The following is a 15,349-nucleotide window of genomic DNA, read 5'->3' as shown; positions in this document are numbered from 1 at the left end:
TATGTGGGATAGGGTCTTTTACTTGATTAGGTGCCAATGTTTCTCCCTAGGGGACACCACTACATTATAACCTGAAACCCATGATCTTCTAGGAGTTCCCTGATCTCTGTTCTCTGCTTTGACTCCACATCTGAAGTAAACTTGGGAGTACATAACTTCTTTAGGAGCTGAGAAATGTTCTCAGACAGCTTTCTGCCCTAGAAACTCAAGTGTGGTATACAAGCTCCAAAAGCCATGCATTCACTGTTTTTAGAGCAGCTTCATATTTTTTTCATAATGCAACTCTTTTTAAAAGCATAGCAGATTTTTTTTTTTTAGATTTTTAATTTATGTGACTTTACTTAGTTCCATGTGCCAATAGTTATGTCCGCATTTCTTTCCTAGAAATGCTTCCCTTGAATTCTAGACTTCCTGCTGTTTCTTGTTCAGATCTTGAGCGGTCAGGTTTGGTAGGAGAACCAGCCCCTTGGTATCTTCTCCCAAAGCCATTTCTCCAAATGAACAGATACACTGGGCATCACACCCTTGGCTGGACCTTTACTCCAAGGAATTTTCAGCCATTCAGAGGTTTCAAGAAAGAGTATGGGGGCGCCTGGGTGGCTCAGTCATTAAGTGTCTGTCTTCAGCTCAGGTCATGATCCCAGGGTCCTGGGATCGAGCCCCGCATCGGGCTCCCTGCTCCGCGGGGAGCCTGCTTCTCCCTCTCCCACCCCCCTGCTTCTGTTCCCTCTGTCATTGTGTCTCTCTCTGTCAAATAAATAAATAAAATCTTTAAAAAAAAAGAAAGAGTATGTAACTCAGTCTTACCATTTTTATTGTTATTGGAGTTAACTTGGAGTTGAGAAGCAGTTGCCTTTTTCAACCTGGAAAGTCTCCAATTTTTTGGATACAGTCTATTTCCTTTTAGTCCTTTTATGTGCAAACTAACCAATTCATTTCCTTAATACCTTGCCAAATGCAGCTACAGCCACTAACACTAGCTGCCAATATTCTATTTCCAACCCCTCTCCATACTTCATCGAGTTTTCTAATGCCATCACCAAGTTATAGCAGGTGATATTTGAGCCAAATAGTTTACCACTGCATGATGGATCAGCATCTTTCACATGTTCCTTGAGAGTTTCCTTATCCCTTGCTGACTGACCACCAAGACAATGACACCATTTAATTTTGTGTGTGTGATAACATCACCCCACTTCTATTTTTTTGTCCATCTTTTTTTTTTTAATTAGGAAACACTAGGTATGTAGCCATAAAAATACCCAAATCTCAGTGCCTTCACCCATCAAAACCTTTTTTTCACGTATCCTGGGGGTCTGTAGCATGGCTCTATTAATCATGGACATCAGGAATCTAGACTTACACAAGCACTATTTTGTTACTTGCTTTTATATCACTGCATCAATGGGAAGGGAACAGAAAGAATTGTACACCTATCTCTTACAACTTTCATACAGAAGTATCACAAAGAATTTCTACTCATAATTCATTGGCCAAACCAGTGACTACACCATGTGTTAATGGTACAAGAAAGTGCCATCATACTATAAGCCCTAAGGGGAAAAAACTAAAAAATTTGGTGAATAGCATTAGTGTCTGTTACAGAGGGAGCAATGAAGAGAAGGAAGCATGTTAGAATGCTGTGTTCTGTACTCCAGAAAAGATAGGATAATAAAATACATAAATATTGGGAAGTACAAAGAGGCTTAAAATGGGAAATAGAATGACAGCATTAGTTCAGGGTGCTAAAGTGTTTCATATGGATTAGATGTGGGCATGATTGCTATAAGAAGGTCCAGCAGTGATAAAGAAACAAAGAACTGTAGCAGTAGAAATGGGGGAAGTAATTTGTGAGAAATATTTTAATGTTACATTTGACAGTATCCTCTCTATAGATAAGATTTCTTTGACCACACTAAAAAAGCTCCCACCAATGCCTGACTCTACTACCTAAATGAATCCTTTCTGCTGCTGCATTGCCTATTTCCATTAGAACATGAGCAAGATGAAGAGAAACAGACTTTATTTATTCCCGGGACATTAAATGGTGCTGTGCACATAATGCAGATGAAAAATTACTGATTGCTTGATTGGATTGAATGATACGAGATGGAAGGTATTGAATGAAGTCAAGGATGACCCCGAGTTTTGTTAAACAGGTTGAGTAAGACATAACTGCCCCCTGATGGCCCAGTGTCCTGTAAAGATCACGGAGACACCCCTTGGCAGTCTGCTATCAGTAGGGATTAGAAGACTGTCTGTGAACTCAGCATGAGACCACCCATGGAAGACTTAATCTGCAGTCATGAGGAAATATCTCACTGATTTGGGAATAAATTTGCCCTTCTGCAGACTCCACCTTCATCAACAGGAGCCACTGGAAGGCCCAGAACACTGTGTGTTCCAAAAAAGACCTCCCATCCCTATCTCCCTTCAGCACCCTCTGGTCACCATACTATCAACATGGGGCCCGCAGGACTCATGTCAACGTGACTTTGTCATTGTTATGTCAGTTACCATGAGAATCTCTCATCTCCAGAATCTAATCCCCATGGAGCTCTGTATATGGCACTACTAACTTCTCACACACCTGCACAAACCCTGTTACCCTTTTTTTATGTCACTAAATTCTTGATCTCACTTCCCCTCCAGCTACTGTGCCATCTATCTTATTCCCTTTATAAAACACAAACCAAAACCTTGTGAATAGAATTTTATATTTACCCGTATTCCAACTCTAATGCATGTCTCCTCTCTCCTATTTTTCCTTGCACATACTCAATCTGTCTTTTATTTCATTGGCCATTTGGATGTCTTCTTTGGAAAAATGTCCATTCGGACCCTTTGTCCATTTTTTTTATATTGGTTTATCTGTTTTGTTGCTCTTGATTTATGAGTTCCTTGAATATTTTGAATATTAACCAATAAGATATGTGGTTTGCATTTATTTTTCCATTCCGTAGGTTGCCTTTTCCTCTTGTTGATGATTTTGTTTGCTATGCAGAAGCTTTTTAAGTTGATGTAATTCCACTTTTTTATTTTTATTTTGTTGCCTATGCTTTTGGTGTCCAATTCAGAAAATCATTGCCAAAACCAATGTCAAGGAGCTTACCCTCTCTGTTTTCCTCTAGGGCTTTCATGGTCTCAGGTTTACCTTCAAGTCTTTAATCCACTTGGAATTGATTTTTGTGTACAGTGTAAGACTGCGATGCATTTTCATTGTTTGCCTATGGATAACCAGTTTTCCTTTACTACCCAGTTGCTGCAGGGTACGTCTTCCTTCCTTTTGCCTTCATTCTACCTCAGAGGCCATGAAAGTAGAAGATTGTCCTGAAAATACTCTGGCCCCCCTCAAACCAGTGTGTGTGCCTTTAAATCATGTGTGCCTGCTCTGTGGCATCTGGTCCCTTACCTCACACACCTTTCACATCCCTTCCTTATAGATCATGGACCCATCTACCCAGTCCTCTCTTAGTGTCTGTAGATCCACAGTGGATCTCATCTTTCTGGTGGTGGTTCCAACTCTCCCTCAGACCCTCCTCTATTTGCCCCACTGGGTTTTTTTGTTTAGCTCTTGTAGCATCTGTATTCTCTGTCTTGAGACTTCATTACCCCAATTTTAATATTAGGAAATCCTTAATTTCTTAAGCTTCAAGCAAACCTAATCACATTGTATTCTATCTATCTATCTATCTATCTATCTATCTATTTATATGTGTATAAGAATATATATATATTTCTAATTTTTTTATGGATCAAATTCCATTAAATTAATTTGTTTGCTTGGAAGTTTTCCTAGTAGAGAAGAATAGAGAGTTTGGCCTTTGTATTGGTTTTGGTCTTCAGTGATAACATACCAGATCACCACACACAGCAGCTTAAAACAATACAAATGTACTATCTCACATTTTTAAAGAACAGAAGTGCAACACGACTCTCACTTGGCAAAAAGTAAGGTGTCAACAAGGCTATATTCCTTTCTAGAAGCTCTGGGGATGCATACACTTCTAAGCTTATTGGGATTATTGGCCAAATTCAATTCCATACTCAATATGAGCTATTGCCAAATGCTTTGGTAATAAATTTGGCTGTGTAGATAGGAAGTTTTAGATCCCTATATGATTTTAGACTGTAGTCTTTAAAAACCATAGCACTGGCAATATTTTCATATTCCAGCACATAGCTCTTCTCTTGTTTTCCTCACCACTCCCAAGCACCTCATAATTGTTACATAGAAAGGAATTTCTTTTAGACTTTATGAAAACATCACTAAGATGAAATCTCTTGACAGCATCTCTTCCTCAAAAAGTCCCGTTTCATAATTGTTCTTGTAAGAAGCTTAAAATGTGTGCATCGAATATTCTGTTGGTATCTATTAAGAATTCCACAGATTGTAAAGTATTCCATCCTGATGCTGGCTTTCCATCACAGAAATGTTCTTATACTCAAGCTGGGCTTCGGTGTCATTGCAAAGGATTCTTTTTAATCCTGTTTTCTTGTAATGTGTAACGTCCTGTTTCCAGTTTTACAACACACACACATACACACAAGAACTTACTTACCTGAATTAAAAATTTGAGCATACCTGCAAGCTATCTGAAAAAGACATCTTAATGAAAAAGCACTTCCATCATGAAGAGAAAACATAGAAAGCATCATAAAACATTTTGTGCCTATATTCCTCTTTAAAGAAATTTGATTTTTTTTTATTTATTTGAGATAGAGACAGAGGGAGAGAAAGAAGAGAGTGAGTGTGCAAGGGGGGGAGGGAGAGGGACAAGCAGACTCCCTGGTGAGTGGGGAGCCCTACTTGGGGCTGGATCCCATGACCCACCAGATCATGACCTAAGCGGAAATCAAGAGTAGGAAGCTCAACCAACTGAACCACCCAGGCAGCCATAAAGAAATTTAATTATTTATACACTATATGTAGGTAGAAGTTTGAAAGATAAAATGAAAGACAAAAGGCACTGAATCTGTGGGAAAATAAACATTTTAAAATGCAGTGGGTTTTGATGATTGCGTTTGTATTTAATCTCCTCTGTTCTGCAAAAATAAAATAGAGGAAGTAAAATATGGAAGATAATTCAGCAAAAAACACTAGTTAAATAATGATGAGACAAAATAAATTAACACACCATAAAAGTTTAAAGGATTTCAATACATAGTTTTCCTAAGAAAGAACAAATAAAAAGCATAGGTATAATTATTTGAAAGGTGACTATCAAAAATGGGTTTTAAAAAACCAAATCATTGTATAATACTTAGACAAATTCAGCTTATCTGCAGCAAAACTGTTCGATCAAGTATGCAGATTACAAAGCTTAATACTTTTGAGATAAAGGCTTGAACTAAATAGTACAACCCCCCCCCCCCTTTTCCATGGGGGGCACATTCCAAGATACCAGTGGATGCCTGAAACCAGGGGTAGAACCAAACCCTATTAGACTGTTTTTTCCTAGACACACATACCCATGATAAAGTTTTATTACAAATTAGGCACAGTAAGAGATTAACAACAATAATAAAATAGAATAATTATAATATACTGTAATGAAAGCCATGTGAATGTGGTCTCTCTCAAGATATCTTTTTTTTAAAGATTTAATGTATGTATTTGACAGAGAGAGACACAGCGAGAGAGGGAACACAAGCAGGGGGAGTGGGAGAGGGAGAAGCAGGCTTCCTGCAGAGCAGGGAGCCCGATGCGGGGCTCGATCCCAGGACCCTGGGATCATGACCTGAGCCAAAGGCAGACGCTTAAGGACAACCCAGGGGCCCCTCAAGGTATCTTGTGCAGTACTCACCCTTCTCCTTGTGATGATGTGAGATGATAAGATGCCCACGTGAGGAGATGAGGGGAGGCGAGTGACGTAGGCGATGTGATGTAGTGTTAGGCGACTTTGACCTCCTGATGCTGTATCAGAGGAGGATCATCTGGTTCCAACCACGTTTGAGTAACTGAACCCGTGGATCTGGGGGGCACTCCTGTACTACAACACTATGAAGAGAAAGGGCAGAGTGCTGACTGTTTCTCAGAGTTTGCTGCATGAACTCCGGGCTGTCCCTAGCTGTTCACAGGATCCCAGGAGACGCCTTTCCATCTTGGCCCCTGGCCACCCTCCTCAGTCCAGCATCGTTCCTCCAGCACACTCACACAAACACATTCACACTCACACATACTGTCACAAATACCCACACACACTAAAACACACTCATATGCACACGTCACAGACTCAGTCACACACAGATACACACTCACAAATACCCCCCACACGCACACACACACACTCACATGTACATATGCCCTCCCCTTCTTTCTGCTTGTCCTGCAGGTCCCTGACCACATCCCTTGCAAGCTGCTCAGCCTTTGCCACAGCTCCCAGGTCCTACGGACCAAACCCACAGCCCTGCAGGGTCCCACATTTAGACTCACCAGCCAGCCCCACTAGACTAACATTAGAGACAACAGAAACTGTGTGTTTTTCACCTGACCTCCTAGCACAGAACAGTGCCTCGCTTATAGTGAGTTCACGGTAAACTTTTGTTAGAAAAGAAATGAACTTCAACTGATACCTGAATTGCAAGGATGTCTCTCTCCCTCCCTCTGCCTCTCTCTTCCTCTCTGTTTCTCTCTCTCTTTCTGAAATTGTCTACACTTGTCATTAATGTGACTATATATCCTCTACTTTTATTACTTTTGCTAGTTCTATTCCTACATGCTACTGTACTATTAAAATGCTGAAGTATTATATGGTTGTTTTGTCTATTGAATCCTAGGGCAAAAGAATTAATACAAATGAGTGACATATTTCTTTAACTTCTGGGAATGCGCTGACTTTGTATTTAAAGGGAACACTGGTACAAAGGTGTCATATTTACATGACATACTTTGTCATACTTAACATTTTTATTTTGATCCCAAACAGCATTGCTACTAGGTATTCTCAGCTCCATCTATGGAGTACCAGAAATACTGTCCGGTAAAGTCGTGCAGATGAGATGTTAATTGCATGTGATTTTCCTGATGATTTAAAATTGTGGAGTCCTGAGAAATATTCAAGACATAAAAATATAAAAAAGGGAAAATATAGTCATATTGTCTCCCTTCACAGAAATGTCAAGGATTTCTAGAGACACGGCATGGAAATTGGTCTGAGATTTTGATTTGTTGTTTAAAAAGCTTTCAAAACTTTTATATAAATCTTATAAATCAAAACTCCTCTATCTGATGAAAATGATTTCCAATACATGCTGATGCTTCTTCTATAAAATTTTTTCCAGGAAGGCTGGCATTCCCTTACTAAAAATGATTTTTCATGGAAGCTGTGAGGTTCAGCCAGTGCCCCTTCTGTATATTACTGGCCTTGTGTCTGGAAAGGGTTATTTTTTAGGTTCCCAAGGAAAGGCCTAAGTAGCCAGATGTAGGCTCTGATTCCACCTGAGCAGGAGGCCAGGCTCACGTGAAAATCTACTTCCTCCCTGCCCTAGGTGGATGGTGTGTTTTGAACCACTGAGGGGATGGTTCATGACACACGCAAACTGTACCTTAAGAAACACCTTTCATGCCTAGAGCATAGGAATTACTGTTCTCATTAGAATAGTCCCTGTGGAGGACTACGTGCTCTTTGTCTTTATTTTTTTCACAGTATTTTATGGTCTTGATAAAACTAAAAATAAATGACAAATTTGGCTTGACATCTCATTGATCAAACCTATTTTTGATGCTAAGGCAGTGTGACTAAGCGCAGCAGAAAACATTACCCGAGTTTGATGGTATTGACTGTTGAGCAGAGCAGTTGGTATTCAAATCCCTAGAGTCAAGAAAACCTGTCACAGGTAACTTTTTTTGGGTAGTTTAAAATGCCAAGGCAAAGGTTGGAATGTCATCCGTGGAGAGTAACAAGAGATTTGAAGGAAATCTATATTAAACTGTTCTAGTACAGATTTATGCTATGTGGGAGAGTCAGAAATGTCTCTGGGCGGTTGTCAATGGAAAGTTCTCATCCAATTTCTGGGCAGCAGTTTTGGGGCCTGGCCCAAAATTTTCAACCTCATACCCTTTTTCAGATTCTTCATATTATAATATCTAGAAGATATGGGCTGCAATTCTGTCTTGGTGCTGACCAGTGATATGGGACCCAGGTGTGACTCTACTTACCCACCTCACCCACACAGGCCTTATATAAGAATCAAATTCACTTATGTTTGTGAAAGTGTGAGATACTACAAGAGTCTGTGTAGGTGTAAGATGTTCTAATGTTTCAAGCAAAGAATAAACTTGCAAATATAAAGAAGTTGGAAGATAACCAATATCTTAGATAATTGGAGTTTTCTAAAAGGGAAAGTTACTTTGAATATTCTATCCCAATTTTTTTTTAAAGTGAGGATGGACCATTTTTGATGTTTACAGAAGAAAAGCTATCACATTCTTGTGCTGATCTTTGATCCATTGCGGTTCAGAATGAAGGATCAGAGCTTTGACCCACCCAAATCTAAGTCACATTCTCTCATTTATTTTAGTCTGACATTTTTCAAGTATTCATTTATATATCTTTATTTTATATTTAATTAATTTTTCTGAGTACTTGCCCTCCAAAAATTAAATCAATCTAAAATATACTAGATAGTAAACAATATTCTCAGATTATTATTTGTAAATAAGATAAAGTACATTGGAATAAGTTAAAATGACTTTAAAATATGTTATAATGTCAGCCCATGGGAATTAATTGTGGGGATTTTTTTTACTTCTCAAAAATAGGGTTTTTTGGTTCATCTTTTTTTTATTTATAAATTCAAGTAGCCAACTTATAGTACATCATTATTTCAGATCTAGTGTTCAGTAATTTATCAGTTGAGTATAACACCCAGTGCTCATCACATGAGGTTCCCTCCTTAATGCCCATCACCCAGTTACCCCATCCCCCACCCACCTCCCTATCCACAACCCTCGTTTGTTTCCTAGAGTTAAGAGTCTCTCACGGTTTTCTCCCTCTCAAATGACTTCCCATTCAGTTTTCCCTCCCTTCCCCTATGGTCCTCTGCTCTGTTTCTTATATTCCACATATGAGTGAAACCATATGATAATTGCCTTTCTCTGATTGACTTATTTCGTTAAGCGTTATACCCTCCATTTCCATCCATGTTGATGTAAATGGTATTCATCCTTTCTGATGGCTGAGTAATATTCCATTGTATGTATATACCACATCTTCTTTATCCATTCATCTGTCGGTGGACATCTCGGCTCTTTCCACTACTAGGTATTCACCCCAAAGATACAAATGTAGGGATCCGAAGGGGCACCTGCACCCCCATGTTCATAGCAGCAATGTCCACAATAGCCAAATTGTGGTGTTTTTGTTTTCTTCAGGTAGATTTTTAATTCTTACCACCTACTTAGGGAAAAGGTTCAGGAAGTTATCTTCCTGTCTCATTCCTGTGCAGCACTGCCTGACTTCGGTGGTGTGTGTTCATTTTCAGAGCTGGAGGCCGAGGAGTGGTGCAAGCATCTCTGCATGGAGTGTCTGGGCACCCGGCTGAATGACATCAGCCTTGGCGAGCCCGATCTTCTGGCGGCAGGCGTACAGCGAGAACAAAATGGTGAGTGTGAGTTGCCTTCCATTATTTAAAGTGCCCTAATGGTTGTAGAACTTTGACACTGGGAGGGACCTTAGGAATGTTTCAGACCAAATTTTTAGAAAAAAGTAACCTAATCCATCTGAGCTGTGAAGAGACTTTCCCAAGGTTGCATAGCAACCAGGAGAAATTCCTAAGGTACAACCCAGGTGTCCTGACCTCTTGCACTGTGACGTTTGCAATTTATCTAAATAAATAACTAATAAGTTAACTCACTAGATAGGGAGTTTTGAATGTACAACATTTCTACGTTTTCTTCTTTGAGAGTTGTTGTAGATTTAGAGTCTAAATTAACAAATTGGTTTATCATGTTACTTGTCAATAGATTTTAGGGAATTTGGTAATACCATGTCTTAGCTCAGGCTGCCAGAACAAATTACCATAGACTGGGTGACCTCAACAATAGGAATTAACTTCTTACAATTCTGGGGGCTAGAAATCCAAGATTAAGAGTTGATTTCCAGTGAGGTTCCTCTTTTTGACTTGCAGACAGCCATCTTCTCTTCTCGCTGTGTCCCCACATGAGAGAGAGAGAGGGAAGGAGGGAGGGAGGGAGAGAAATCTGTCTCGGGTCTTTTCTCATACAGCACTAATCTCTCACTATGGGGGACCCACCCTCATGTTCTCATCTAAACTTAATCACTCCCAAAGATTCCATCTCTAAATCACCTCAGAGGTTAGAGCTTCAACATGAATTTTAGGGATGCACAATCAGTCCATAGCATACTATAAGTATGCAAGGATGAAATATCAGGGTATAATAAAATTGAGGCTTATGTGATACACATTACTTACTATCCTGTTCTCTAACCTAAGAGGCATTTCTGAAATTCTGCATGTTCTTGCCTAGCACCTCTGAATCATGAAATCAGAGTAATGTGATGAGCTCCTTTTTCTTCATTTTTTAAAATAATTATAATCATCACTAGATGACCTAATAAACTAAATGCAAATAGAAACTTTTCAGTGTTGCTAATTTTTGATGGCCTTTTTGAAAAGATGGAGAGGCACTGGTGAAGCTTGCCACTAATTATTAAAAAGAAATCCTGGAATTATCTGTGGCTTATAAATTAGACAGCACAGCTAAAATTGCCCCAGGATAGCATTGGTGATCATGAACTTGTTATGACTAATAACATGCTAACAGCCATCACTGTTTCATAGCCCATTAAAAAGCATTATTTTATTGTTTGATGCTAACCTGAAAAAAGAAAAAAAAACAAGTTTTCCCTGTTAATTGGTCACAAACACATGTGGGCACAATACCTTTGCCGATACTGGCAGTTTTCAGAAAGTCACGGAGGCATTTCTGCAACTCTTCTTCCAGCTTTCATTTCACATTCCAGTTCTCTCCCACACTCTCCGGGATGAATCTCATCTCTCTGATCTGTTTCCTGAGAGCTTGTGCTACCTACAGAACATCCACAGGCATGCTGCTCAAAGCATGCTGCTCACCCACCGTTTCAGAAAAGGAGGAAAGAAACTCTTACTGATAAACATTCGTAAAGTACTTCATAAAGGAAACATGGAAAAGGGAATAAATTAGGCCTGTGGGTGGGAGCATCACTGTGTGGCTCATTTAGTGTGAATTGTATGTTTTTAAAAGATTTGAGGTTGTATGGGCGCCTAGGTGGCTCAGTTGGTTAACGTCTGCCTTCAGCTCAGGTTATGATCCCAGGGTCCTGGGATCAAGCCCCGCATCAGGCTTCCTGCTCAGTGGGGAGCTTGCTTGTTCTCCCTTCCCCTCTGCCCCTTCCCCCCTGCTCGTGGTCAGTCTCTCTCTATCTTTCTCTCTCAAATAAATAAGTAAAATCTTAAAAAAGAAAAAAGATTTGGGGTTGTATATGGTTTCCACCAGGACTAATGGATAATGTACTTCTTTGGCTTATTATGAATTTATTTATATTTTTTTAGATTTTATTTATTTATTTATTTGTCAGAGAGAGAGAGAGCACAAGCAGGGGGAGTGGCAGGCAGAGGGAGAAGCAGGATTCCTGTAGAGCAGAGAGCTCAATGCAGGATTAGATCCCAGGACCCTGGGATCATGACCCAAGCTGAAGGCAGATGCTTAACTGATTGAGCCACCAAGAAGGCATCCCTATGAGTTTATTTTTAATTTCATAATAATGTCAGGATAATTTACTAAGATATATAGCACAAGCAGACACGGCCTGCCAAGTAAACTTTTCAGGCCACAGTCTGAATGCCTGCTATGCCCCTTACTTAGCTCGGAAAATTTACTCTCTCCTGATTTTAGTTTCCTAATGAGTGAAAATTAACTCATGATGGTTTAGTGAGGCGATGCAAAATAGTCTACTAGAGAAGATCTGAAATTATATTAACATGCAATGCCATAAATGGTTTTCTTAGCTCTATTTTGTTTAATAGTCCTAACTTCATACAAAGGGATAGATGTTCTTTTAAAAATACTTTTAGAAATTTATGAGCAATTATTTAGTTAGAGAAGGTAGTGTTTGGTTCTTCTAAATGACTCCCTAAAGGGGCGCCTGAGTGGCTCAGTCGTTAAGCGTCTGCCTTCGGCTCAGGTCATGGTCCCAGGGTCCTGGGATCGAGCCCCGCATCCGGCTCCCTGCTCTGCGGGGAGCCTGCTTCTCCCTCTCCCACTCCCCCTGCTTGTGTTCCCTCTCTCGCTGTGTCTCTCTCTGTCAAATAAATAAAATCTTTTAAAAAAATAATAATAAAAAAAATAAAATAAAATAAATGACCCCCTAAAAATACATGGTACCCTAGAAGGAGATCAGCAATCTTACTTAAACATACAACATGCACTGTCACTGAGACTCTTTAGCGTTCAGCATTAGGAGGAAACTTCATGAATGGAAGGGTCTCCTTTCCCTAGAAATCACTCTCCACTTGGTGAATTTCTTTTTGAGTCCCAAGGCCATAGACAGGGCCATTGCTCTAGGCTCTTCAAATCTGCGTACACTTTCTTTAAAGTGCCTTGGGTTCAGGTAATAACATCTTTCCTCTGTTCTTGGCCCCTTGAAGGCTAGCTAAAACTTTTTAAAATAGTCATTCATACCATAGGAGAACATGAAAAGCATAAATCTTGACAGAATATCAGGATTACAGGTTTTACTATTGATTGCTAGCTTAAAAATTTCAGGTGTGTGTATGTGTGTATACACATACTTGCTGCCTAGGAGAGAAACATACACAGATTGACCTACCCTGATTTTCTCACTCGCTAATCAACAGACTTCTCTTATAAATATGATAATTCCATTGTATGGTCCCCTTGAAATAAATACCAGTGGTTCTCATGGTAAAGACTAAAAATGGTCTTTGGCCAACTTCAGCCCCCACCCTTGGGTCCCATGGTTGCTTTAGGGACACACCTGTTCCTAAGACAGTACACCTGTTCATTTTACTATGTGTAAGGAAAGTACTTACTGTTTTAGCTAGCTTATTAAAGTCTTTCAAAAATAACATTATCTTTTAAAACTGTCCTTTCATGTCTTTCTATCACTATTCCAGACTCTTCAGGTATAACACTTCCTGAAATAGATAAAATTCTTCACTTCCTAATACATGTTTGAAATCATTAATATGTACAGACTTGAAAGATTTGTCATTCCAGATTCAGGTTTTTTTCTTAAGGTGTTTTAGTATTAAATTATATAATGTATTCTTCATCAGAAACATTATTTTACTCTTTTATCAATGGTGTGCTTGGATGTAATTTGGAATTTCTCCTAAGAGATGAGATCCATATGCCTGCAGAATTGATGTCAGAAATGACATTGTTGTGGCTTGGGGTGATCTTGTGGTACCCTATCATCAAGGAAAGACTCACTGCTCAGGCTTGACCACAGCATTTTTTTTTTTTTTTTTGACATTCGGAATTGCTCCTTCTTTTCTAATGTTTTTCTGACTCTTCACAGAGCTTGGCCTTATTTACTCTGAGACCAGCTAAGAATAAACATTTGTGCAAATAATTTTTAAAGGTGTAATGTGTGTTGCTGAGATAAAAGTGGTTATCGATTAAATTCTTCGCTCTAATCATCTTTATCTATGCTGTCAGCTGCTTTCATATTGACTCAGAATCCCACATGGTATAGGAGAAAGTAAACACACACACACAAACTTATTCTTAGACCTCAGATAACACTGCCACAAGAAGTGTATATTAAGTCGACATTTGAACTTTAAATTCTTACAACTTCTAGAATCTTCACATCTTTCTGTAATATTTAAGGTAGCCTACACTAATCTTAAAATGTATGGTGTTACAATTAATGGTCATTTATAGAGAATTCACTATACATAATAGCAATTTTAGAAAACAAAGGTTACATGTTAATCATTAATAGCAGAAGTAAGCATCATAACCAAGAAGGAAGGCACTTGTAGAAAATTCCTGCAATTGTTGTTGGAAGCAGATTCAGAGGATATGTCCAGTTTGCTACTGATGCAAGAGATCACCATTTGGAACAAAATGGAAAAGTAACTCAGACTTTACCATCTGGTTAATTCAGAGTCAGATCTGAAAGTTTGGTTTTATCTAGTAACTAGTGTCCCTGCTTATGAATGGACTAGAATTGGTACAAATTTTTACTTTTAGCCCAAGAATGTGTATAACTTTCCTCCAGAAGCAAAGCAGTATTCCAGTGTTTTTTTCTGAATTATTTACCTGGGTTTCCTTAGTAACCATGCTTCTTACATTCCACTCAGACACTCTTGTATGTCATTCACTCATTCAGTATTCACCCATCAAACATTTTTGAGGCTGTGATATGCAAGAACTAGGCTGAGGAAATGTAGAATTATATAAAATATGGTCATTACTTTCAAGAAGCTCCCAAAGTAGTGAAGGAGACAAACCCATAAACAAGGTGCTTAAATAAATAGATCATTGTGTTTTAAAATAACGCTGTGTTACTTGTCACACAAAATCTCAATAGCACAGACCTTTATCATTCATGCACAGATGGGCTGGCCAGGATTCTCCTGACTTAGGCTGGGTGCTGCTGAGATTGGCCCCAAGCTATACAGGTGTCCATGTCTTTTCCATTATATCTCTTACCCTCCTTTACACTAATGGCTACCCAAGGCATGTTCTCAAAACAAAAAACAGTAGGGCAAGCAAGCAAGCCCAAACTTGCAACACAAATTAAGCCTCTGCATGTGTCATGTCCACTGATACTCCATTGGCCAAAGCAAATCCTATGGCCAAACCCGAAGTCAGGAGGCCAGCAGGACACTCTATCTAGGAGGCCATGACATGAGTTGGAACTTACGACCTAATATGGAGAGGAAATGAAGAATTGAGAAAAAAAATGATCCAATCTACCATCTGAGGTGTAAAAAGTGCATGCTCAAATAAAGGGAAAATGATGTCAGAACAGCCTATCTTCTTCTTTTTTAAAATTATTTTTTATTCCTCCAAACAAGCTTTTTCAATCAGGCAAATCTGCAATTCTTAATGCCCATCAATAATTAAAGCCAATATTTGCAGAAACTTACTCACATGGAAAATGACCAGTTAATGACAAAACAAAGACAACAGTAACAATACAAGTCTCCCTATTTTAAGGATCTTTTCCCCAATTTTTCAAAAATGATCTGGGGTAAATCATTTTCATTCTAATACACATTCTTTATAACCATTAAAGAAAAGTTTTCCAAGTTTATTTTTTTTTGTCCATAGAACAACCATGAGCAAAACCAACTTTTGCATGGGAAA

The 15,349-nt window shown here is 39.0% G+C and overlaps 1 protein-coding gene across 1 annotated transcript in view; it reads left to right on the top strand.

The window, feature by feature from the left end:
- The window catches only part of DOK6 (docking protein 6), a 363,014-nt gene that overhangs the window by 192,363 nt on the left and 155,302 nt on the right, over positions 1–15,349 (top strand). The window contains exon 4 of the mRNA XM_034995693.1: positions 9,487–9,606. Coding sequence (XP_034851584.1) covers positions 9,487–9,606 — 120 coding nt within the window. The remainder of the gene's footprint in view (positions 1–9,486; positions 9,607–15,349) is intronic.

This window comes from Mirounga leonina, unplaced genomic scaffold, assembly GCF_011800145.1.
Source record: "Mirounga leonina isolate KUSES-001 unplaced genomic scaffold, KU_Mleo_1.0 Mir_93, whole genome shotgun sequence".
Taxonomy (NCBI): Eukaryota; Metazoa; Chordata; class Mammalia; order Carnivora; family Phocidae; genus Mirounga; species Mirounga leonina.
The sequence above is the reverse complement of the archived record's forward strand: the minus strand, read 5'-3'. Positions and strand labels throughout refer to the sequence as shown.